The sequence below is a fragment of the Ctenocephalides felis genome, unplaced genomic scaffold (genome assembly GCF_003426905.1).
Source record: "Ctenocephalides felis isolate EL2017-DRISC unplaced genomic scaffold, ASM342690v1 CF-g0.4_SCAFFOLD_00845, whole genome shotgun sequence".
NCBI lineage: Eukaryota > Metazoa > Arthropoda > Insecta > Siphonaptera > Pulicidae > Ctenocephalides > Ctenocephalides felis.
The window spans coordinates 17775597-17803381 of NW_020536999.1; the positions used below are offsets into that span (position 1 = coordinate 17775597).

A 27785-nucleotide genomic window follows, 5' to 3' on the forward strand; every position below is an offset into this window, starting at 1 on the left:
TGTTGGAAAGCATCATTGACAAAGGAGAAAACTTCTACTGGTTCGAATTTACTCGAACGATCATCTATAATTGTCAACATAGTACTTAGAAACTTTAATTTGTTCTAAAGAACACTACATTTTTTAATTTTTGAAGTTTTTAACTGATCTTTTTGTTCTTATGTTTTATTCTTCAAGCTAGTTTTTTTTAAAATGAAATGAATGTATTTTGAATGCCAATTATTGTTTCTTTGCAGATTTTAATTTTTAAAATTATTAGCTTCATTGACTTTTTAGCTAATTTTTGACTGTATGGTAATCCTTTTTCCAGTGTTATGGGATTTTTAGAGTTTAATAATTTTTTTTTGGAAATTTTATAATTTTTTGTTTACATTATACATGTGATTACATTTATTTGTTGAACAAATTTTTAAAACTAATATACTAAAATTTGGTAAACTGTATAATATGCAACAATAAATTTAATGTTGGTATATATCCACAATCGACTTTTTTTCAAATTAAAAATTAAAAGCAATGCTTTTATAATAAACATACAAGTGGAGATTAATATTTTGCTCTATGCTGTCGATATGAGAGTAGATTTTTATTATATTCTAGCTGACCCAGCAAATGTTGTTTTATCATATAAAGTATTTGTAAACAATTTCTAGATACTTCAAAAATTGATAATGTTCGTGTGTATAAATAAAACTACTTACTATAATAAATGATATTCATCGAAAACATCCTATTAAGTCAATTTGCTATCTATTAATTTGATTGAACATAATCTGTCACAACTATTTGACATATGACATATGAGCCGCATGCAATGTTTGATTTTGAATTACGTTTCTGTAAAAAAAATTAAATTAAAAATATTAAGTTTCTAGACGATTTTGAAATAATTTCTGACTTTTCCCACAACCTCTGGATCTGCACGAATATTTCAAGACTAAAACTGGCCAAATCGGTTCAGTCGTTTTCGAGTTTTAGTAATCTAACATGAGCCTATTTTTATATATAAGATATATATATATATATAATATATATATATATATATATATATATATATATCAAATCGTTCATTTCATATTCAGGAAATAATAAATTATCTACATCTACATAACAGAAGGGTATCTATACAGAGGTATTTAATAATTTATAATACAAGTCAACCGTGTTCAATTAATCATGTCACGATATTTGTGCAACACAAAAAGTATTTTACAAATTTATATATATATATATATATATATATATATATATATATACGAGTATATATAGATCATATCTCCAAATGTATCCATGCCCAACTTCGACAAGAATCTATCTAACCATTCAAACCAAGACCTTCGGCGCGGGGGTCTATATTTATCAATAGAAATACTTGGTGGAAGTTTATGATATGATTTACCACCTTTATATCATATACCTTGATATATAGTAGAATCAGGAAGCAAAAGTTTCGTTCGGTACGTAATTGGAAAAGTTTTAACAAGGGCAATTAAGAAACGTTTGCGCCGAAAATGAGGGCGACGATTCGGGGGCTCCTTCATCTCTGCTCGTTATAATCGACTCGAATCGTTATTGGAGGTAGAAGATTTCTAGGATGTAATGTGAGACTTTAAAATTTGTTTAAATAAGTTGGATATATAGTTGATATATATATATTTTTTTATTGTGTTGGTATACATGCCCCTAAAGTATGATGAAATTTTCAGCTATATTCACTGTTTACTTTGTCTGTGGTAGTCGCTAAGGTTCGACGTGTTTTTCTGAGCTCGGCGATTTTTACAATGGAAGAATTGAAAAGTCAAAGAATTTGTATTAAATTTTGCGTAAAAAATGAAATAAAGTGTTGCAAGGTGCAAAAATTCACCAGATATGGCTCCGTGTGACTTTTTCCTATTCCCAAAGTTGAAGAGACCCATGAAAGGACGGCGGTTTTCCTCGATTGAAGAAAATCGCTGAGAGTGCTCAAGGACATATCAAAAAGTGAATATCAAGGGTGCTTCGAAAATTGGAAAAAACGCTGGCATAAGTGTATTATATCTGGGGTCCACATCTTACTACTTTGAAGGGGACCACATTAATGTAGACGAATAAATAAATATTTTTTTGAAAAAACGAAAATTCCGGGTACTTTTTGAACAGACCTCGTAGGATAGAGCGGGACACAGAGGTCCAATTTGACTTTGTGCAATTATATTGTGAAAACCAAACTAATTATTATATCACAACAAATAACACATATCAAACAAGCAACTATCTGACTATATGTTCAGTGAAACTCCTAGCTAAATCATTGTAGAAATGTGTTTTTTGCAGTTGTTCAAAAAATTGTCAAATGATTTTTTTTTACCATAGGCTGGGTGAAATGGGACGGCCAGGGTGCAAGCAGGTCCAAGCTCTTATTTTTAATTTTAGAAGGATTTTACGCAATAATAGCTAAATTATTCAACCAATACAAAATATACAATTTATGGGTATATTTATTTTACTGCATAAGACTGTATATAACCTTGATCTGGTATGTCGTCAGTAATATTTATGGACAGAGTTGGAATAACCATTTATGTAAATCTCTTGTAAAATTGTTTTTTTTTAACTTAATTAACATTTTTCTTTACTATGTTTTAATGTTTACAACTTTGCTAGGGTAAAGGTTAAGTTGGTCCTTTTTAACCCAGATGTAAACTTTTTTAGAGGTTACATAAAACAACTGTCGAATCTAAATTAAAATTAACAATGACTCCTATAAAATAATTAAATAATCCAAGAACATTATTCAGATATCATAAACTTAATACAAGAGCTCAAAACCAATAAAAACTATAATGCAACAAAATACTTTTAGTATAGATATTGATATATTTCTAAATTAATTATTACCCCATTATTAACAAAATTAATAATTACCCCATTCATACATAAAAATCATGTCTATTCATTGCAAACCTTGATTAAAAATAATGTTATTTAGCTGTATAACAATTCATTTTAAATAAAACAATACTTCACAAAGAGACTTATTAATCCTAAAAACTTTATTCAAACAAAATGCAAATTTTTCAACAAGTATTTGCTTGTGCACCCTTGTATTTTTATTCAAGGGTGGCTTAGTCTAAGGGATAATCACCCACGAAAATGGTTTAATTAGAATAAAACTAGTTGGGTGCATGGCATCGTGCCTTAAGGCAAATTGCCGAAACTTTCCGTACCGTAATTAAACATTCGAAGAATGAAAATAATCAAATTAAACAAGTTTACAAAAAAAATCATTTAATAAATTTAATTAATTACATGCTTCAATGGCATCTGTAGTGAATTTTATACGAGGTTTTCTAATCGAAAACAAATCCATGCTGTTTTTAAATAATACCGGGTTTGTTATTTCAACATAATCACTCATATCACTAGTATCCTCAATTCCTTCCCCTACACCATCTGTTGGATGTAGTTTTGATTCAACGTATATTGCCAACTTAGATCTCAGTAATCCAGACGCATCAATATAATCCTTAAAGTAAGAAAATAATTGATCTTTTTTAATATTCTTAAGATACGACATGTTAATGACATCTCTGTTGAAATAGTACTCTTGATTTACTATTTCTCGCCAAAACTTTTCGGTCTGCTGCGATAGATTTTTAGGTTTCTCCAGAACGCTGACTTCTAGTGCTTCTTTGTATACTTTGAACTGGTCGCGTGTCATCTTTTCCATGATGGTTGTAAAATGTTTGAGGAAACTTTCTATCCTTGAGTCAACGTATGCCGGGTGCTTTTCGGATTGGGTGCATATGGCTAAACCTTGAGTTCCGCAGCTGGTCCTAATTAATGCACGCACAATGTAACCTAATTGTTCTTCTGTTCTTAGGCGATCAAAACAGGGCTGTTGAATAACTTGCTCGAGTAGCTGCATGAGGACGCAGTTTTTTGTGTCATTTATACCACATTGGTACAAATTAGTCGTGCAAGAACTCGAATGATATTTATGTTCAGCTTTAAATACACATTGCTTACCTTCCTGTAATTTGTGCTCTCTATTTATACGATTTTGTTTAGCGTTAATCGGTAACATATTTTGTAAGTCGAAATGATTGTCAATCACCTTACTTATTTCCATTGCTTGGGATCTATTATAATTGCCATGGACCAACATTTCAATATACATCTGAGAAAAAAGCTTTGGTATAAAATCCTGTAAAGACTGTGCAGTTACAATGTCGCATTCATGCAGCATTTCCTCATTTGTCCAAAACGTTTCACTTAGTAAAGAATTCAAGTAATAGAAGGTCTGTAAATACGGTAAGCCGACTTCAAAGTTTTTCAATTCCTGCTTGCGATTTTCTAACATCACATTAAAACGATTTGGATCGATTTTAAAATTTTTCATGCTTTCCATTATTGTAGATACAAACATAAACATTTTACTATTATATCCTTCAAAATTAAAAGTAATTGCTCTCGAAAACTGATCGCTGTAGTTGAAATGCCAATTTAAACCTGCTATTCTAGCATCATACATTTCTTCTTTAAGTATATCTTGAAGTACTTCTATGTAGAGACATGTTGAATTATAACTTGAAGGATCTATTATCAAAAGTGGAAGTACAAGTTTTAGCTTAATGTTTACTTTGGGTAATAAAAATTCGGAGTCTTGCTTAAACCAGAGCCGCAACTGAGGATTATTTATCATTATTTCCGGATACGGTGTAACATTTCGCAAAGGTGACATATCAAATTCTGTAGGAATGAAACGGTTTGGTTGAGGTAAATGCAAATCTTGGTTGAATCCAGCATTTACAAGTTCTGCCATTTTCTCATTACTGATTTTTTCTGTATGGTACACAATACCAAAATATGGTTCATCATTTTTGTCGCACTCTTTTTCATACTCTTTTGCAAATAGATATATACGAGAATTTTCTGGAGTAAATGTTTCTACAATTGACTGAATTAATGCAGAATCAAAATTGCGCATTGTATGCGCCCCAATTAGGACTTCTTGAAGTGGGTACAAAAGCATATTTGTATTAAGCTTGTATGCATACATTATTTCATTCTCTTTATCTGCATATTTAAAATTTATGTTTGTTATCGCTTTGCATTCATCGTAGAATGATTGTTGCGGACCTTCTTTTTTTAACAAATTTATATACTGAAATATTATTGTGGCTATGTCACCAGTATGATCCAACCCTTCTTTTGTCATATTAATAATAATTACAAAAAAACCGAAGCCAAATTCTGAGTCAGAATAACTTGTTAAATCTGTACACCAGCCTAGATTTTTTAGGATCGACAATATACTTCCTTTTCCTTTATGCCCAAAAAGTTGTGTTAGATACACATCTGGTGCTACACAATAATAAGCTCTCAGATCCTGAAGTGGAAATACTATTCTAAATAGTCGTCGATCTCGAATTGGCATTACCTTGGTGATCATACCCATTATTTCAGGAGTGTAAGGATAGTCGGTCCATATGGGTGCTGTTATATTTTTATTTGGAATAGCTTCGAACAGATTTTCGACTACTATCTGCAACTCATCTAGGTTTTCTTGTCCTATTACTACTAATACCATTATATTCGATGAATACCATTGCTCATGGAACTTTATTAAAGCTTCTCTGGTATCTATGCCTTTCGATTTCGGAATATCTAAAAGGGTATCTTTGCTACCGACACTAAAGTGATGGTATGGATGTGATGGATTGCACAAAAACTGATCGATAGCGTCTGCTCTCACTTCATCATTAGGAATATTTTTTTTATACTCTGAATTAACAGCATTCACTTCTTTCTCGACAGTTTCATTTTTAAATAAGGGAGAGATAAAAAACTGAGAAAATCTATCTAGAGCATCTTTAAAAGCGTTTGGTGCCACGCTGAACATATATTTTGTTTCTTGGGTATCTGTACTGGCATTAAAATAACCTCCATGGTCAATAATAAAATTCATATATTCATGTACGTCTGGGTACTTTTCGGTGCCCATGAATAGCATGTGTTCCAAGAAATGAGCAAGTCCTGGCAACTCTTCTGGGTCACTAAAAAATCCTACGTTGACACCCAATGAGGCAGCTGCCTTTTCGGCCATAGGGTCACTCACTAATAAGACCTTCATTTCATTTTTAAGCACTAATCCTCTGTAATCTCGGATATCTTGCGAAGATTTTATTATATTGTCAATTATTTGTGACATTTTTGAAACGAAATTACAATGATAATATTTAAAGTTAATTTAATAAATATAATTCCTATTTGTAATTTTTCAATAAATCTAAAATCATTTCAAATAAACTAATGTACTTGTCAAATTGTATTTATTTTATAATGTTTAATGTGGTCTAAAAACAAATTCAAAATGTAAAACAAAATAATTGAGCGCTTTATCATGGCTTTTTTACAATACAATTCACATACAATTTTATATTTTTAAAATTTTTCATTTTAACTAAAAGTAGATCTTCAATTTACTTCAAATATTTATAATTCATACGAAGGTGACTTCGGACATACGGACCTGACTTTCATTAACACTGTGTATAGATGTTTCCCCAAAAACGGCTTAACAGATTGCAAAAATTCAAGATGATATTTGATGAAAATTAATGAGGACATGCGTTGATAATTTGTTTTGTCCACCACTGCAAAAAAATCTAAACCAATTTCGAGTCCAAATTATATCTGGGAATCGTACTATTTGATGGGTATTCGCCTAAGTTTTTTTTTGGCAAAACCTGGGGTCAACTATAATGAAACACGAGTGAATATTCGCTTTTCGTCATATGCTCTCGGACTAAAATTTAATGAAGTCGTCTGCCTGGTTTTGAATTAATATTGTTTTTAGCTTCTAATGAAATATTTTGCGCCAGAGAGGTTTTCATTCAAATCACGCACCACTTCTTGCTGTTGATTTTATGCATCAGGGGTTGTCGGTTTAATGAATTTGGGGAAAAAAAGTTTAGGTGAATATTTTGTCTGGATAACAAATGTAATTTCGTAAATTTATTCAAAATGTTTTAAAGGTTTTAAATGATTTTGCTTGGAGATAAAAGAATCTGGAAGGATATTGCCGATACTTGGATGTCTAGGATTATTCTCACTTATTGATGAAAATTGGATAAAATATTTCCAAGGAGAATTACTTTAAATATAATAAATTCTGTAGCCTGTAGTTATATCAAATTTATAGAAAGTTAGTTTTTAATAACTTCTTGAAGGAAATTTGTTTCTCGACGTTTCAGTCATTCTGAATCGTTTGACATTCTTATTTGAAAAAAATATGTGATAATAATATGTATGATGTAATAAAATATTTGATCTTCTACCGACAGTTTTTTCAAAAACTGCTGCACCAATTTGAAACAGTTAGTCCTGAACTTTATATCATTTTTTTGTAGTTTGCAATAAATTTGTAAATAATACTGCTTCAGTTTTGATTAACAAAATAAATTGATAAAAAAAATCACGAACTTCCATAAGTACATTTGGTAATTAGTTTTTGTGTGACGATCAGCAAAACCGTTTCTCCATAATAAAAAAGCAGATAAGAGCAAACATTTTTGTAAACATTGTCGACAAAAATCCTCAATCAATTTTGAAAATTCAGAAACTTAATATATCAAAATTTTTCAAAGTTTAGATATCAGTTGGTGTCGACTGTAAAGATCAGCCAGACCGTTTCTTCGTAATTAATAATTGATTTTTTTATGTTATTAATAAAATTCAGATTAGTGTTAAAATTTATAGTATTTAAATAAACATTCTAACAATTAATAATAAAATCTAATGCAAAACTAGAATATCAAGTTAAAACCAAGGTCTACAATCTACGATTTTTTTAAAACACATTTTACTCAATTTGAAAATGGTATGATATCAAGTTAAAACCATGGACTACTTCACGGTTCTTCAACATATTTAACTCTAGCACATTTAGGAACCGATCTGCTGCATAACACAAAAATGTTATGGCAAGGCCATGTTATGAAGAACTTTCTATACTAAATATTTACAAAAGCTAAGTAGTTGAGTGTGCAGTCAGGCGTATTTCTCTTAACCTTGAAACCGCACAAATGTCAAAAAATGATCTTAGATAACAGGGTATTTCTGACTCAGCTTCATAACATACGAGTGACGTTGCAGTTTATGCGTAAAACACCTGAATAGACAGCAAATACATGATATTTTGACAGTATTCAGTATGATTCAGTAGCATAATGTATGGAAGTTGGAGTATAACATGGCCTTGCTATAACATTTCTCTGTTATGCGGCAGAATCGGTCTCTTAATTTTGTGAATGTGTTTTGTAATTTTTTGTACTGAGTAGAAAGCTCAATCAAATTAATACTGAAACTTCTGATTAAGAGTATTCTTATTAGGCTGCAAAAAAATAAAAACAAATTTGAATAGTCAACTAAATTCAAACGTAGAAAGGCTAAAAAGTAAAATATTCTGAATGTCTAAAATTCTTAGGTTTCCAACCCCTGTTTAAGTCATCACCACTTGCCAGTCAAGAATATTAATCACTCATTTACAATAAAATTAAATCCACGTCTATTGTCTTATCAAACTTAGCGTAAAATGAATTCCAACGCATTTAAATTCTGAAATACTAATTACGTTCTATTATTGAGAATATGTATGCAATTGTTCGAATTAATAATGTATGAAATTATTTGTCTTCATGTCACCATAAAATTAATTATTGTCGGGTAAAATAGTTGTTAACATGGGTTGTTTGACATTTGCAAAAGCCGGGTTAACATTGTTTGAACAGAAATGTATGGCCGCAGAGTTATTCAATGTTATGTCATGTTTACATAATATTTGGATGTGGGTTGTATTTTCTTTTGTAAAATATATTTATGTAATTTTGAATTTGATGCTGACATGTGTATTAACAATGTGTAATAATTAAGCGTAACATAGAAAACGTGAATTTATTTAATGGAAATATAATCCAAATACAAACTTTTTGTATCGCAAAGTTCGTACTTTTAAATACTATTTTGGTTTAGTAGAATAAAGCAACCATCGTGAAAACAAAATAGTCAGATTATTAGGTCTATCTAAATGAGTATAGCTTTGAATTGTTTAATATTTTTCAAACTTCATGTATTTGAAGATGTTTGATTGAATTTGCTAGTTTTACCAACATATATTGAATCACAATCTAAACAATTAATTGATATATCAGATTTCTAAAGCGTTCGACATTCTAAAAACTGCTTGAGTTCTGGTAAAATTATTTTAAGTAGTAGATTCAAAATTGTTTGCTAGTTGTAGTTATAAAAAAGTTTTGCCCAATTAAGGTATATTTTTTGTAGGTATAGTATATCTATAGATAAACATGTATAATGAGTATATCATTAATTATGTTCAATGAAGATAATTATGCTCATTGGATAGAAGTAATTGGTTACAAATTTCACATTTGTTACCTATATATGAAATATATGAGAAACTAAGTAAGTTATTGTAATCCAAAAATCGAAATTGAAAATTTTTACATTTCTCGACGTTTTTAAACGTTTTTGAACATTTTAGTATGCCTCAGAAAAAATGGATGTGTGTGTGTATGTATGTATGTATGTATGGATACAATTTTTCGTCCACGTTTTCGGGCGCAGGGATCAACCGATTTGAATGGTTAAAAAAAATCGATTTCTATTGATAGGGAGATGTTCTGATTAATTTTTGGCAAAGGCAGGTCTAGCCGTTACGGAGATACGGAGCAAAGAGTGCAGAAAATACAAATCGAGTTTTTGAGAGAACGGACTATTCGATTTGAATGATCTGAAACATTCAATTTGTAATGATTGGGAGAAAAGGTGATTAGTTTTTAGCAAAGGCAGGTCTAGCAATTTTGAAGATACAGAGCTAAATGTGCAAAAAATGGCAGTTTTTGAGAAAACTAAGCATCCTATTTGAGTTATTCAAAAAACTTTTTGCTTGTTTCAACAAAATAATTGCTTTTGGAGAAAAAATTATTTCTAATTTTTTTTCAATATAATTTTTCTTTGTATATCGAAAATAATTCAGATTCTATTTTTAATTCTGTTCTATATACTATAAACAAATAATTTCAACTTTGCAATTCAGTTTTTATAATTCTTATAAATATTAGACAATGCTACAATATTTATAAAAATCTATATGAAAACATTTGATATTTCTCGATCATTTTGTTACGGTACGGGAAGTTCCAGCAATTTGCCTCAAGGCACGATGCCATATACCACTAGTTTACAGTATGGATATAAAAAACTTTCAAAAAATTTCAAAATTTACAAAATTTTCAAAAAACATTTTAATTTTTAAGAAAATTCCAAAAAATTTGTAAGTTTTCAAATTATACCAGTATTTTAAAAAAAGGGAATTTTTCTCAATTTTTCCAACATTTAAAGTTTTAAAATGTTTTTAAAATATGAAAAAAAAATTTTTTTCAACAAGTCAAATTTACAAAATTTCTTATCCCATATCCATTGTTATTCATGTCTCTTGGAAATAAATGAAGAAACATCAACGTTTACGTCTTCTCATTTATTATTCTGATAGCTTTGTGTAAATTTGAGGCGTCTGAAATTGCTGAAATTTAAAACTTTCAGTTTTACGAGCACAGACATAAATTTAACATGAGCTATGTAAGATTATTTCGTGTAAGTGCTCTTTGACCTTAAACTCAAACTATAAAGTTGATTTTATTGGAAATGGTAATAAAATACGAAAATTTAGTGTGGAGAGTAGTAAATTTTGAGGAAAAATTAAATGTTAAATGCATTTGACGATGCAGTGCTTCCAGATTAAAAGGTTAGACTGACGTTCTAAATTTTCTTCAAATGCTATAGATTTTTAAAATGATAAAGTTTCTTAATTGAAATGGAATTCAATAACATTTTTTCTATCATAGAAAGCCAAATTAGGAAAGCACAAAATGTTATTATTTAAATTTGGGATATTGAAAAGTTAATTAATTATCATTGATTTTGCAGAAAATGACCAGTTCTATCAATTTGTATCCGGTACCAAAATTTTGTAAAATTTTGAAACCATATTGGACTTTTAATTCTTTTTTGACAAATGACATGGTATAATCTATTATTATTTTTCTATTTTGGCAGTCCCTGCTCTATTTTCTCATATCCACATTTGAATTTATACGTCTCCATACATTTGTTTACTAGCAAAAGTACATATTCGCACATATAAATCAAAAGCCTTTTAGGCAAGGCGTTTTATCCTTCATGGCTTAGATCTACGGAACATCATGCAAATTGGAATGATATTATTCAGTCACAAATGGAAATAGGAGAGCTAGAGGAAAATTTATTCCATAAAAACATTATCTGTAATAAGATTGTCTTTGTTGCCTAAAAAAAGTTTTTTTTAGTCTGATCATACTTAATTTTATTTTATGAGCCATCTAACAAGTTGACACCAGTAAATTAGTTTCTGAATTGAACAAAACATGTTTTTTTCAGAATCAATATAGAAACCGATTCTGTCGCATAACAGAAAAATGTTATGGCAAGGCCATGTTATGAAAAACTTTCCATACTAAATATTGAAAAAAGTCATGTGGTTGATGTGCAGCGAGGCGTATTTCTCAGGTTGTCGGACACGAAACCTAACCTAGAAACCGCTCAAATGTCAAAAAACGATATTAGATAACAGGGTGTTTCTGACCCGGCTTTATAACATACGAGTGACGTTGCAGTTTATGTATAAAACGCCTGAATAAACAACAAAGACATGACATTTTGACAGCATTCAGTATGATCCAGTAGCATAATGTGTGGAAGTTGGAGCGTAACATGGCCTTGCCATAACATTATTCTAGTCAGCTCATCTCTGATTTCAATAAAATTTGTATCTTTTACATTGCCAAAAAACAATATTTAATAAAGTTGTAGTTTGTAGTATAGTGAAGCACTTCATGGAACAATGAAACTTTTTCTCTAGTGAGAGTTTGGGTACAAGAACTACATTTAAATTCCAAATCTCAAGTTACACCGAATATAAGATTCATTATTTCTATCTAATATATATTTCCCCCAGCCCTCCCTCTAATGATTATTCAGTCTCCAATATGATCAAGGAGCAGCTGCATGCATCAGGGTTAAAGTCAAAGCTCTTTGCATAATGCTTCGACTTGCGGCTTGGGAAATGCATAGAAACTACACTATTCTTCTTCGGAAAATCCACTTTTCTTCCACAAACACATCTCCAGACTTATCATTTATGCACGTCGAATATCTACAGTGTTTTACTTATGTCGGAAAAGGAAAATGCAATCGGTATCGAACTGGAAACGCAATGTTCGGGGACCTGGGGAAATATGAAAATTGGAAAAGTTTTTGTAAACTGCACTACACTGTTTATATATACACTATATAAACTACAAAGTTTGGTGTTTATATTTGAATAAGAACTAGCAAAATAACACACAAATACATACACACATACACTTTAGTAATTTTTTTGATGGAGTGTCTTTTAAAGTAGACCGATTTCAAAAATTTTAAATTCATGGTCCAACGAGAAGTTGAAAACTTCGGCCAAGTGTGTCATTACTATTATCTTTGCTCCTATAAATCTTTTTGACAATTGCGATTCCAAATTAACAAAATTAACAAAATTAAATTAATAAGATTTCTAAAAATTATCCACATCAACCCAAAAATGGTAATAATTTTGCCAAAGCTCTAGGTTGCACTTAAAAACTTATATTTTTCAAACAACGTGAATTTTTTTTGTAGTTTTTTTCAGGTAGTTAGTCAATACCGTTGGCCCCTTTCGACTTCACGTTCAGTTCTGGGACACCCTGGTCTAATTATAAATATAATACTGCAAATAAATATACAAACGCTATATAAATATCTACAAATTACATCTACTATATTATATTAATATTAAACAAACACGAAATCAAGAAACTATTTCAGAAATTTATATCCTCAAACTTTGTACATGAGAATGTCTCACAAGCAAACTTATGATCGAAACTATATGGAGGCCACAATATATAGAATTTGTGAAAGTTTCGAAATTTGCAAAGTTACAACAATAATCATCTTAGGATGGAACTATCTTTAAATGTTCCATAAATAGATAGACTGTAGAACCATCTTTATCTACGACCCTAACCAAGATAGGTTTGACAGTAAAAAATATTATAACTTTTTTTTGAATCCACTTTAATAATGTTGTAGGAGGATGCCTTTGATCATAAACTCTATTATCATGCAAAGTTTCATCAAATTTACTAACAAGGAAACATAGTATTCTCCTAAGTTATTTATTGCTTTGAGATTTTAATATATTAAGAAAATCCTTTATTGGATTTCACTGGCTCACAAAATTCTCTTCCGAGCTATGGATTCTTCAGCGAAGTTTCTAGTAATAAGAAGTTATATCAAATTTACATCATTAACGAGGAAACATATGGGATTCTCCTAAGTTATCATTACTTTATTAAGAAAATCCTTTATTAGATTTTACTGGCTCATGAAATTCCCTTTCGGGCTATGGATTCTTCAGCAAAGTTTCTAGTAATATACATTACATATTTTATCTCCTTATTTTAGAAAACAATCAGAATATTAGTCACATTCTATGAGTTATTTTAATCGACTTCAATTAAATATAATTATATATATTGTAGTTACCCCAATGGGTATTTACTCTTACATAAAATTTTACTGGATCAAGTTAATTGACCATAATTCTGCTAGTCTTCTTAATTCTGGTGTTAGAATATATTACATATAAATTTTATTATTTTTTAGGCCCTGTGACAGAAATCTCAGGGATGCAGAACTAATAACATGTCGTTTAAAACGTGTTGAACAACTATGCCAGTTGCCAACCTCTGTACTTCAGCAACTTGCCATGTGTGGTTATTATGAAGATTTGGAGAAAGGAGTCACATGTAAGTACTTTTTGTAAAAAATCATATATATATATATATATATATATATATATATATATACGACTTCAGTTTGATTTACATAAAAGTTACAAAAATGCAAATTTCCTCACCATTTAAAAAGTACTTAGCACTCGTGCTCATTAAAACAACACTTTTTATTTATCCGAACGTTCCGTTTTTCGTCCTCTCAATGGATATTATTTTTTTAAAACGAAACCACTTCGAAAAAAGTTTCAGTATTCTCTTTTATTTCCAACACCAACATTGGAAGGAATAAATAAATATTGATTCGTACTTTGCAGTTTTCAAAATGAGCTTTTGTCGAATACGTTTTCTTTTAGGGCTTTTGTAAATTGTTTAGAATGAGAAAAGATCAGTACTGAATGGTTTGTTTTATTTGAAAAAAAAAAATCTATGAATAAAGGATACTTTAAATTACTGCCAAAATATATAAAAACTGGTAATAGCTATTTTCTCGTTTATTGTTTTTTTTTCAACTCAAATTTGTCTTAATGAAGATACACGTCTTGAATTAAAAATGTAAATTTAGAACCAATGATTATATTTTAAAAATTCATATAAATCCAAAGAAATTTTTAACATCGTCCCAAAATCAAAATCAAAATTTTTTACATTTCTTCACGTTTTGAAGGTTACTAATCATTTTGGCATACTTCAGAAAAAATGGATGTGTGTGTATGTATGTAAGGAAACAATTTTTCGTACACGTTTCTGGGCCCACGGATTAACCGATTTGAATGGTTCAAAAATTCAAAAAAAAACATTCGATTCCTATTGATATGGAAATGTGCTGATTAGTTTTTGGCAAAGGCAGGTCCAACCGTTTCAGAGATACTGAGCAAAGAGTGCAGAAAATGATGAATGAATTTTTTTGAGAGAAGAATCCGTTTTGAATGATCAAAAAAAACATTTCAATTGTAATGGTGAGGAAAAGTGGTGATTAGTTTTTCGTGAAGGCAGATCAAGCCGTTTTGGAGATATCGAGCTAATTGTGCAAAAAATGCCAGATTCTGAGAGAACTAAGCATCCAATTTGTATGATTTAAAAAACTTTCTGCTTATGTTAGCGAAACAATTGCTTCTGAACAAAGAATTGATCTCAAAATTTGAAATTTCTTTTTTCAAAATTTTTTTTTGTTGTGTATCGAAAATAATTCCGATTTTTATTTTATTCTGACTAAAGTTCTAAATAGTTCAAACAAATAATTTTAACATTGCAATTTATTTTATATATTTTTCATAAATATTAGACAATGTTACGATATTTATAATAATCTATTTGAAAACATTTAATATTCTTCGAACATTTATTTACGGTACGGGAAGTTCCAGCAAGTTGCCTTAAGGCACGATGACTAAAATTTATCTTAAGGAGAATATACGACATAAGTTAAAAATGTAAATTTATAACCAAAGAAATCTTCTTCACAACTTCCAGTAGTACCAATTTTTCTATTGTCATAATTTTTTGAAACAAATGACAAACGCCAACAGAACATTTTCTTAATGTCAATTTTATTCATCTATTGATTTCTGTATCCATTATTCCTCCATGTGGCTCAAAGCTAAATATATATTTTCTAGTATAATTTTTATAAAGGTATTTATAATACTAAAGTTCCAAAAACCATTATTCACAAATGTAGAAAAACCAAAACACTGTGTTATTAGTGGTGATAAAATATTTCGTTATTGGCACAACGCCAGTAGAGATTTATGGCTTTATGTACAGCCAAATACAGATACTATTATTCAAAAACCTGTCCAAAAAATAGAACCAATTTTTTTATTGGTAATTGTTTGCTCTGCTACAAGAAACTTTGAAGCTAGAAAGGCAATTCGGTCAACATGGGGTAATAAAAATAATTTGAGCTATAAAAAATATCTTGAAGAGAAATATGGAAATGATACTGGCAGCAATATTCGTAACACTAATAGTGAAATCGGAAATATCAACATGAGAATATTATTTCTTCTGGGATTACCTGATGGTGATAATAAAACACAAAAGAAAATTTTAGCAGAAAATAAGAGACATGGTGATATTATCCAAGAAGACTTCATTGATTCCTACGGAAATCTTACTATCAAAGTTGGCATGATGTTAAAATGGATTTGGACAAACCACAATGACAACATTGAATACATTCTCAAAGCAGATGATGATGTGTATTTGAACATACATGAATTAGTAAATGAATTAATATACATCTACAGACAACCAATTATGCTCATGGGATTATTAGTCACAAACCAGGAACCATATAGCAGCCGTAGAAGTAAATATTATTCACCAAAACATATGTACGACTACAAAGTTTTTCCAGATTACCTTAGAGGATGTTCCTATTTGATGACCCTGGAAGCAGCTCTTACATTATTTGAAACTGCCTTGAATACACCAATTCACTATTTGGAAGATGTGTTTTATACTGGAATTTGTACTGTTGGTGCAGAAATTCATCTGGTACACAATGAAGGTTTTGCAAAGAGAAGTGATCCTGATATAAATTGTAAATATTTATGTGACATAACGATTTGTAGCATGAAACCTAAACAAATAATAAAGGCTCACAAGAAAAGTAAAAGATGTAGACTACTGTACAAATGTTAAGGGAAAAACAAATATTAGATGTTTACGTGTAAAAGTCAAGGAAGGGAACTACATTGCAAGACTTGGGAGTCTTCTGCAAGTTTTGAGTATAAAAGAACTTAATGTCTGCCATTTATATATATAATTGTCAAAAGATATTATGGAGAAAAATTTGACAAATGATATTATGCCAATAAAAGTGTATAGCAAGATGCAGAGAAAATGGCCCTTACGTTTCTGGTAACAACATTTGGTTTTGGCCATGTAAATTATATAAATGTATTTGTCATTGGCTGTAATAAAAATCTCTGAAGATTTTGAAATGTTTTCTATTAATTGTAATATCTGTAGTTTACTTGTTTCATTTATTATGCTTATAATCCAATTAATTTAAGAGTACAATTCAATCAATCCTTAGAAGGTCTTCACCAAGTTCCTGAATCTTCCATGTTTCCACTTCCAATATTTTTTCCAGATCCATCAATGATACAGGTTTGCAAAAAAGTCAAATTTATCACAACTACTTGCCAATAGGTACATTTCACTAGGATTCAAATTATGTGATGTAGCATGGTAAGAAAATTCACAATATCCCATAAAAACTTTTTCGTTAGTAAAGATTTTACTGTTCACAACTGGTATACCAGCAACAAGTGCACATAATCCTGTGTAGTAAACATCATCCAAATGGTATATTGGCATATTTAAAGCTATTTGGTAAATTTTTAGAGCAGTATCCATACTCATTACAAAAGCAGATCCGCTGAGAAAATTTGGGTGAAAATCATGTGGATACATATGTACTGGCGAATAAAATTTGCCTTGTTTGTACCTACTTGGTTGATCATTAGAAATCAACTTTCCCAATAATAGTTCATGATGCTTTTTCATATTTTGTAACTTGAACACCAGTTTGTACAAGTTGACGTATACGTCATCATCAGTTTTCATGATGTACTTCACATTTTTCCGGCAGTTCTTAGAAATCCACTTGAGCATCATCCCAGTTTTTATAGACAGGTTTTGGTAAGTGTCTATAAAGTCTTCTTGGATGATATCTCCAAACAATTTGTTTTCTAAACGAATTTCATCTTGAACTATAGCATCTACATTATTCACACCTAACATAAACAATACTCTTACACCAACGTCTTGATTTTGTAGTTGATCCTGACCAGCAGTTGTTTTATTGGATGTTGGTAATTTTAAATCATATTTTCTGTAATCTCCTCGATATTTATCGTAATCATAGTTAAACAAGAATTTGTAAAAATTGTGCAAGGAACGTGTCCTGTAACTTTTCTTAGGAAACTCTGGTTCAGAAAATATAATATCTTGAAGTCCATGTTGGTGAACAATTTTCAAGTATTTCTGATAATCAAATCTAGAAATATTTCCCCAAGTCGAACGAATTGCTTGTCTGGCTTCAAAATTTTGAGAAGCTGAACAAACTATGACTAATAAATATACAGGTCTCTTGGTCCATCGTGGTTCTTGTAAAGAAGTTAGAATTTTTGGTTTTACATACAATTTTAAATCTCTGTTTGCATTTAGCCAATATGAAAATCTTTCGACATCAGTTTCATCAAATAATAATTTATTTATAAGTGATGATACATGGTAGTTGAAATGATGAAGTAGTAGTATCTGGAATAGTATGAAGGCACAGATTATGTATTTTATAAATTTGACTGTTGCAAAACGCATTGGATAATTATTTGTTGACAAATTAACACTCCAAAAATAACTTGGTGGCGCAGCTCGTCATTTGTTTTTTTATTTTTGAAATTGAAAGGTTTGTTCCAATAATAGATAATCTCATGATCAATTTGGTGCACTGAAATTAGTTGTTTGAAAAACAAATGAATTATTGTCAATAACAAAATGTTAAATGTTCCTACTATATTGAATTTGTTACAATCATCTAAATAAATTAAGATTCTGCCAAAAAATGTGGTTCAAAACAGTTTATGTGTTTTGCATTATGATAGTTGCTGAAATCTTTATTCTAATAATATACAGATCATCCGTATTCAACAGATTACCCGACGACAAATTCACATTTTGGTATAACACAAGTAGAGATTTAAAACTATACCTAAAACCAAATTCTTCAACATTTATTCAAAAACCAAGCAGGGCTATGGAACCTACCGACTTATTAATCATGGTCTGTTCTGCAACTAATAACTTCAATCAAAGAACTGCAATTCGTTCAACTTGGGGCAACATGGATAAACTCAATTTTTCCAAGTTTTTCGAAATTGTCCAGAAGAAAAATTTGCACAAATACATGGTTATGGAACCAGATGCACCTTATCCAAAATTTAGACTTGGATCGGTGAAAAGATATTATGAGTACCTTCTGATGTCTTCCAGAAGGGACGAAGTTGATGAAACATTTTTGACAAGTAATTTCAGCCGCAATTGGAACCAAGGGGTAAAAGTACGTGTTTTGTTTGTACTTGGTTTACCAAATGGTAATGAATCTTTGCAGAACGAGATATTAGCTGAAAATATGCAATATGGTGATATCATCCAAGAAGACTTCATCGACTCCTTTAAAAATTTATCCATCAAAGTTGGTATGATGCTGAAATGGATCTCGAACAACTGCAGGAATAAAACAAAATTCATATTGAAATCTGATGATGATGTGTATTTGAATCTGTACAAATTGTTGTACAAACTGAATTATTTCCAGGAACCTTCGAAGTTGTTGATGGGTTCCAGGTTTCGTGGTATGAAACCTGTTAAAAATGGACGAAGTAAATATTATACACCAAGGTATATGTATAATTCCACCGTGTTTCCAAATTATTTATCTGGACCTTTATATTTGATGACTCCAGAAACAGCTTTGGCTTTGTATGAAACTGCCTTGAACACGCCATTATTTAATTTGGAGGATATTTATTATACTGGGATTTGCGCGAATTTGGCACAAATTCCTGTGGTTCATAGTAAAGTTTTTTTGTCATATGAAGATTTGATGTTCCATTGTCCATTTTCTTATTATATAGGAACGCATAATTTAAAAGCTCCTTATATTTATAAATTATCTGAAATGTGTGATTTGTCGAAAATAGACGAAGAACTTATTAATTAATAAAAGAAAATGATTGTAATTGAAAATTGTGAAAAATTTGTAATTTTATATTAATTATATACGAGTTAAATAAAAAAAATAAATTTTTTTTTACTTTTTTTCGAAAAATAATCGTACTATGAATACTCTAGAAAATTTATGATCTATGCATAAATAAATACACCTATATCTGAAACGAAGCATATTTGTTTGGTGTATTAAAATTTAGATTTTTTTTATATTTTTATATAATTTTCAACAATATATATTAAAACTCTTGTTTAAGTAAATAATTATAACTTAATAAAGCCAAATAGTATATTTTAAAAAATTAGTCAATGGAAAACATACAAAATTTCGTTTATTATTAATTTCACAGATTTTTGGTCGGCTATAAAAAAACTAGTGGTGCATAGCAATGTGTCTTAAGGCAAATTGCTTGAACTTCCCGTACCAAAAATTAAAGTTAAAAAAAAGACTTTGAAATTTTACGAAACTTTTGAGACAAATATATTTTTGATCATTTTAAAATTTTTGAAAAAAATTGACATTTTTGTTCTCAAAAACCTAATTACGTTTTTTGGCACTTTTTGTCTCGTTTCTGCGGAACGGCTAGACCTGCCTTCGCCAAAACCTAATCAATCATAAACCTAAAGAATGTTTTTTGAATTATTCAAATCGGTTGATCGGTGTTCCCGAAATCGTCGACGAAAATTTGTAGCCGCACACATACACGCACACACACACACATACATATATCCATTTTTTAAGATGTGCCAAAATGTACAGAAACCTTCAAAACGTAAAGATATAAAAAAAGTTCATTTTTGAATTTTGTTCGTTTACTATAAATTACCCTACGTGAAGTTAAAAATGTTTAAATCTTTCTTTATTATCCAGCAATTATTTTCCCATTTTTCCATTTTTCCAAATGCCCAAGAGTGAATATATATTTTGAGTTACTTTTATTCTCGAAATGTATTCATAAATGGATTTCGTGTGGAAATTCGATTATCCACAAAATATAATCTCATGTGAAGGAACTTCCTTGGGAATCTTTTTAAAAATACTTGAAATGCTTTGAAATAAATCTCATTTTATCCTCTTTTATAACACAATGAAAATATAGGAAGAAACCTGAAATGTAATGAAAAAATCCAGGAGATACTTATGAAAAAAAGTATAAATTAAATGAATTAATGTATATAGTTTTTAAGATTATAAACCAATATTTGAGCTATGCAATTCTGAATTCAATTAATAATTCAGTTGCATATAACAAATTTAAAACAAATTAATAAACATTTTATTTATCACTTAATTTATATTTAATTTATTAATTTAATTTTAGTAACATTAAATTTAAATAATTAAACACTATTTAACTTTAGCCCTAAATGAAGTCCAAAAATATTAATTTCTTAATTGGAAAAAAAGATTCTGAAGAAGAATTACTGAAATAATTTTTGGAAATTTATTTATGAAGCAAAATACTCAAAAAATAAATAAAATGAGACTGTGGTATTCAATTTTTTGCTCTAATTATATTTTTTATTAAACATTGATTTATTATAAAAAATGTGCTGAGATCTGTCCACCGTTGCACTTTGATGATGATTTGGGTACAACACATTGCTCATTAAGAAAAAATTATCTTAAAGCAAAAAATTGGAATATAATAAGTAAAAGTGTTTGACTCATTGAAATAGAAAAGATTTAAAAATTTTGCAGATGATAAACAATCATAACAAAAAATTTTTGGATTGATCAAAAATACAGAACACTACATAAAATTTATCTCTAAATCAAGGAAACGTCTCTTTGAGAAAACATTCATAAACAACCATCAATAAAATAAAACCCCTATAAACCAGGTATGTATACAACCCTATATACATATATATACATATATATATATGTTTGTATATTTATATATCCACTTGCATTTCTCCAAACCCCAAAAGGCATGTTTTTCACACCTTAAAAATATTCGCCCTCCACCTTGTGTTGTGATTTTCATGTAACGGCGAAGTTTTCAATTGAATTTCCATTCCTTGGGAAAGTGAAAATTCTTTTTATCATGATCGAAATAGAGTGCAAGTACATTGTAACACTTGAAAATCTTGTCGTCGAAGAAAATTGATACTGATACAGTACGGTATTGAAAAGATTCGAGATGAAATTTAAATTTCGAGAGGAAGATAGAGGAATTTTTGGAACGTCCCTTTGAGAAAACATCCATAAACAACCATCAATAAAATAAAATCCCCTATAAACCAGGAATATATACAACCCTATATATATATATATATATATATATATATATATATATATATATATATATGTTTGTATATTTATATATCCACTTGCATTTCTCCAAACCCCAAAAGACACGTTTTTCACACCTACCCTTAAAAATATTTGCCCTCCACCTTGTGTTGTGATTTTCATGTAACGGCGAAGTTTTCAATTGAATTTCCAATTTTTGGACGTACGTAAAATGGCCAGGAAAGGCATATTTTTTGTAGCTCTAGAGTAACTTGTAATAAAATTATATTTTTATGAAAAATTTAAGCCTTTTGTTTAGATTCACAGAATAAACTTATGATTTATGAAAAAATAATTTACCAGTTTGAGCGCCTAACGTGTGGTGCAGTTTTGGAGACAAATCTTCGAAAGATGCTTGTTTTCTTTGCATTTACCTCTTCTCGATATTTTTTTTAGATTTTCTACTAATTTTGTAAAAGCAACTGAATCTAATATACATATTACGTGCTTGATTTTTTTTATTATTTACGTTTAATATATATTTATTTATAATTATCATGTCGGGGTCTCAATCTCCAAACAGAACAAACTTAAAAAATGATTTCAAGTGCAAGAAAATGAAACGAATAAGTAAATATTATCAATTTACACCTTTTTCTATATATTTAAAGGGTTTTAATTAGGATTAAATCCTAGTGTACTTACTCAAATTTTATATTATTTTTTCATAAATATTATTTTTGGCTGTTTTGAATCAACTGAATCCTCCAAAGGAAAAGATCTTAATGAAACAAATACCATCAATAACTAAGACTTATTTTTCCATTTATATAGATTAAAGTTCAAACTAATATATACAATTCAAACAGTTCAGTTATTTCTTTTACCTATTTCTACTTTTAAAAAATATTTTCATTCAATAAATATTTTCTTGGCTGCAAAAGCCTTTTCACAACATTTCTATAAATTTGCATGCATCCAATCCAATGATGTGATATTTTATTATATTAATTTTACCATATTGCATCCAGGAAAATTCGATTTCTGAATTGCTATTTTTTGTTGGTTTGGCATAGAAAACCGATGGAATGGTATTTTATAGAATTTCATATGAAAAATAGTCAAGATGTAAATAAGAAATAGAAATTTTTTTATAAAATATTTATAATAAATTAAAATTGTGATATGCACATGAGGCAGTGTTTATTTTAAATTTTCTTGAATTAAAATTATTTAAAAAATAATTTGAAAAAAAATCTGTGAATAAGAATATCCCGACCCAACAGTAGCTCCATCTAGAAACAAAACTAGCACATGATTATTTCCTCTCAATTAGATCAAAGTAATCTTAGAAGTGCAATTCCTACTTTCAAGTACAACTGTATTAATTTTTTTCACATGCTACAAAAGCTCCTCTCATATACAACATCCTAGACATAAGCTTTTATTAAAGCTTTTTATTAGGCTCCAGTGGATCATTATTCTCATATTGTCTGCTCCAATTACCGAGAGAAAAGATTGTATCGTCTCATTTTTATGAATTATTATTATCTTTTTCTTAAGATTCGATTTTCCATTGAAATGAGAACAAGACGAGCCTTTTGCTCCAGGGATATTAAAGTAGTTGTTAAAGGGAATTGCTTTGAGAAAGCTCCTTTGTTGGGCTATAAAGGATTTAATGGCTTAGAGATCGCACGAATCAAATTTTAGTTTATTGCCTGCGAAAATGGGAAAACAAATTGTTAATGTAAGATATAAAAGAAATGATGCCAATATACATAATATACATATACACGCATATATCCACTCTGGAGAACTTGATATCATGCGGTAGTGATGTCAATTTTCACTAGAAAATAAGGATAAAAAATATGCTTATAATAGAAAATAGCTTATTAACCAGAGGATTGAAGACGAAGAGACTAAAAATATATTAATTCAGTCCTTGTTGTCTCTGAAATATTTCAAAAATTCTAAAAATCATTTTTTTTATCATTTCAACCATCCCTGGTATATTATTTATATATTGAATATCAAGACCACAATTTGTATGGAATAAACCACATTGTTCGTTCATATACATATATTTATCTCCATTTTCGAATGATCGTTATAATTTCCCTTTGTGCAGGAAAATTGTTCATTATGTAAATATAAAAGCATATTGTTAAAAGCCAAATACAAACCATTATTGAAATCTAAATGTAAAAATATAAATGTGCAAAACTTTTAATAAGCCATATAAAATGCATTCCAGAAATGTTATCTTAGAAATCTAGTTTATAAAATTAAATGATTCAATTGCGACCGAACATATATCGGGGAACTTATAATAATAATTAAATAATAGTCTGCAACCTGAGAATATTTATTAAATATCTTTTTAGACTTATGGAATAATTAACAAAGTTTAAAGATTTACTTCCAAATTATTCTGTTTGAATGATCTGTCAATAAAATTGCTTATTTGAACTGTCCCAGGTAAATTATTTATAAAATGAAAACCTAGATTTTAGAAATCATGTTTATCAGTTTTTGGCAGACATAGATCAGTTAGTTTTTCTGTAAGAAGTGATTTTTTTGTCGTTTCTAATAAAACTAATCAAAGCCATAGTGATTTTTTTTGTCGTTTCTAATAAAACTAATCAAAGCCATAACATTCAACATCATTCAAGTTCACGATCTAGTGGAACATCCTTCAATGCTACAAAATATAGATGAATTTCATCAATTCATTAAATTTTGAATATTTGGCTCAAAAATAAAGTAAAAGATATCAATTTTTGTTAGATTTTAGTGAAAAAGAAAGCTACATTTTTGACACAAATTATTAAATTATTTATCTTAATAGCAAAATTTCTTCTTGATTTACTAGAATCTAAGTATCTGCAAATTACCTTAAGGCAAAATGCCACTCACACCTATTTTATAAATCCCAAATTTATGAATAGCAAGCCCGAACATTGCTTTGTATGAACCAGTTTACAAATCATGTAGCATATGTTTATAGATTATATGAAGATTATATATATGAAGGTTCATTTACGAATGTTCTCTTTGTGTTTGGAAATTATTTGTTATTTGAATATAAAAGCATTGTTTCGAGGTAAAGCTTGTATGTTATATGTATGACTAGGTTTGTCTCATCATCGGTGTGTTATAACTTAATATCTAAAATATGGAAATCATAATTAGCATTATGCGTTATCCGTTACAAGTCGCTCCTTCTACTACAATGCCAACCATCGTCGGAGTATGAATTCTCTATCCAAGGTCAACTAGGTGAGTCATGAAATATCAAATAGGAAAGAGAAGGAATAGGGCCCAGTTGAAATATAGATGTCGCTAGGATAAAAAAAAATTGTAAGAGAAGCGTTTGTAAAATCATTATTTAATAAAATAGTGCAAAAAAGAGTGTTGTTTTTTGTATTTTTAAATTAATATATAAATATATATATATATATATATATATATATATATTAGGGTGGCCCTTAAAATGGTCATTTCGAATTTTCTTGCTCCCAGGGCTCAATGGTTCCAATAGATAAAAAACAATTCTCTGAAAGTTTTAGCTCTTAATATTAACGTTTAGATAGAGCGCAATTCAATCAAATTGTATGGAAAGAGCATGGAAAAATTTTTGAAAATTTAAAAAAAATGTTTTAGGTGTAACTTAGCGGACAAATGAATGAGTTTTATTCATTATTTGTTCGCTAAATTACATCTAAAAAACATTTTAAAATTTTTGAAAATTCTCCATGCTATTTCCATACAAAACTTTGATTGAATTGCGTTCTATCTAAACGTTAATATTAAAAGCTAAAACTTTCAAAGTATTGTTTTTTATCTATTTGGAACCATTTGAGCCCCTGGGAGCAAAGAAATTCGAAAATGACTATTTTAAGGACCACCCTAATATATATATTATATATGTATGTATGTATATATTTATGTATATATGTATGTATGCAGGATTTGAAGTGATTGTCAGTTCAATTCTAAGATATGTAACGACAACTGGTATGTCGTCCAAAATGGTTGCATAACCACCAGTGCATGGTACCCTCCCACTTACGTTCTGCTAGGGTCCCTGCAATATAAAGTCCAGTTTGAGGGTTGAAGAGGCTCATTAAGAATTGTAACCTCCTCTGAGGAGTTCGGTCGGGTCCACGCGCTAGTCGCTGGACCCACTTGTGTATAGTGATGTGTGTTGTGCCAGGAGAGGAGAACCCGTTCCAGTAAAGGTCAGATGCATTATTGGTTTTATAAACTATTCCCTCCGCTCCGTTCCGTTATCGTTACTCCGTTGATACCGTTTTATGTTAGTAATTAATAAAGATTGTGAGTACGTTAGTTTTTAGGCAAAGGGCATGACAGTACGTAGGTATTGTCATGCCGTTACACCTGTAATGATTAGTAATGATAAATAAGCTAAAAGTACATTCTGTTTCATTCGCGTAGTTAGTTGGCTTTTCCACAGGTAATTACAGGGTGGTTGTAGAAGTCGGGTTTAGGAGTTGGTGTAACCCTTTCGTTGGGGATGCAACGCTAGATGTAATAATGGAAGTCGTTGCATATCCCCTAAGAAAGGGGAGCATCATCACTCCTTAATCCGTCACAATATAATTATGCGAATGCACAAGCAATCATAAGATGCATCAGGGAAACAATCGGCACGGAACAATATGTGGAATATTCAAAGAGAATTGCTATTGCAGATATAATAATTTGATATCGGATCGGGATTCTGAAGCATCCATGTGGAAATATAATCACTTGACAATGGTATATATATATATATATATATATATATCTATATATATATATATATATAATATATAAAAACAATATTTTATATAAAACAGAACTTCAACTATAACAGGCATGAAAAAGTACAACACCGTATACAAAATGATTTGCAAGGACTGTGCAGTATCGTATATAGGTCAAATAACAAAAATTCTATAAGCGAACCAGAGAACGTAAACTAGCATTTTATAAACAAAATACTTAAGCTCACACTAAAAAAGCATACTTTAGTCATAAAACTTTTGATTTCTCACTAACAATTTTAATTAATTATTAACACATTTTTAATAAACTAGAAATAAAATTGTTTCTGCATATGGGAACGTACTATATTGTAATGTTGAAATAAACATAGCTGTAAAAGCAATATTTTTGACAAAAAGGAAACATAAAATTGTCTTTCATATCAGGAAACATAAAATTATAAAATTTATTAGTTTTCCAAAACATCTTAAACTACACATATTCTTGAAATACGAGGAGCCAATAAGTTGATTACAATGATCATACAGCAACGCTTTATTACTAAGTGTGAGTGTCATCAAAATAATGAAATAAAAAAAAACTAAAATTAATTTTTTTTTCTAATAGCAAAACAATTATTTAATTTATTGTACTTTTTGAACATTTATTTTATTTTTTTAAATACAAACTATGACAAAGAAATATAAGAGAGCATATTGGTAATTTTTGGCAATATATGCTAATTTGGTAATGAAATTTAAATTTGTTTAATAATAAAATAAATAAATACAAACACACACACAATATATTATACACATATATATATATATATATATATATATATATATATATATATATATATACATTTAATATTCCTTCCATTATACGAATATGTATGGAAATTTCATCTCAAGTATTCAACTATAGCGTTCTATAATAAAATATTAAAATATCAATCCCTTCAGGAATTTCATAATGTAGGATCGTTCAAACAATATCACGTTCACAGAATCGTAAAAATGTGTATAAACCTCTATTATATATATTAATATATATATATATATATATATATCTTCTATATATATAAAAATAAGTCGGGTTTCCTTCCTGACGAA

The 27785-nt window shown here is 29.3% G+C and overlaps 3 protein-coding genes across 3 annotated transcripts; 2 read left to right on the plus strand and 1 right to left on the minus strand.

The window, feature by feature from the left end:
- Positions 1-3280: 3280 nt before the first annotated feature.
- LOC113379573 (insulin-degrading enzyme-like) lies at positions 3281-6193 on the minus strand. Its single transcript, XM_026619545.1, has one exon. It carries the CDS (start codon positions 6191-6193, stop codon positions 3281-3283), a length of 2913 nt encoding a protein of 970 aa, XP_026475330.1.
- A 5893-nt stretch (positions 6194-12086) lies between these two features.
- On the plus strand, positions 12087-16562 carry LOC113379589 (beta-1,3-galactosyltransferase 1-like). The gene is made up of 3 exons (XM_026619546.1): positions 12087-12115; positions 13786-13928; positions 15775-16562. Exons 1-3 carry the CDS (start codon positions 12087-12089, stop codon positions 16560-16562), a joined length of 960 nt encoding a protein of 319 aa, XP_026475331.1.
- Positions 16563-18525: 1963 nt separating this feature from the next.
- On the plus strand, positions 18526-19650 carry LOC113379605 (beta-1,3-galactosyltransferase 1-like). The gene has a single exon (XM_026619547.1). The coding sequence runs from the start codon at positions 18526-18528 to the stop codon at positions 19648-19650; it is 1125 nt and encodes a 374-aa protein (XP_026475332.1).
- The last annotated feature ends 8135 nt before the right edge of the window (positions 19651-27785 follow it).

Bases quoted from the DNA above. Each gene is read 5' to 3' on its own strand.
- LOC113379589 (XM_026619546.1), top strand. From the start codon at position 12,087: ATGATCAAGGAGCAGCTGCATGCATCAGG. The intron at 12,116-13,785 runs GTTAAAGTCAAA...ATTATTTTTTAG, and splicing joins GAGCAGCTGCATGCATCAGG to GCCCTGTGACAGAAATCTCA. The intron at 13,929-15,774 runs GTAAGTACTTTT...GAAACTTTGAAG, and splicing joins TTTGGAGAAAGGAGTCACAT to CTAGAAAGGCAATTCGGTCA.
- LOC113379573 (XM_026619545.1), bottom strand. From the start codon at position 6,193: ATGTCACAAATAATTGACAATATAATAAAATCTTCGCAAGATATCCGA.
- LOC113379605 (XM_026619547.1), top strand. From the start codon at position 18,526: ATGATAGTTGCTGAAATCTTTATTCTAATAATATACAGATCATCCGTA.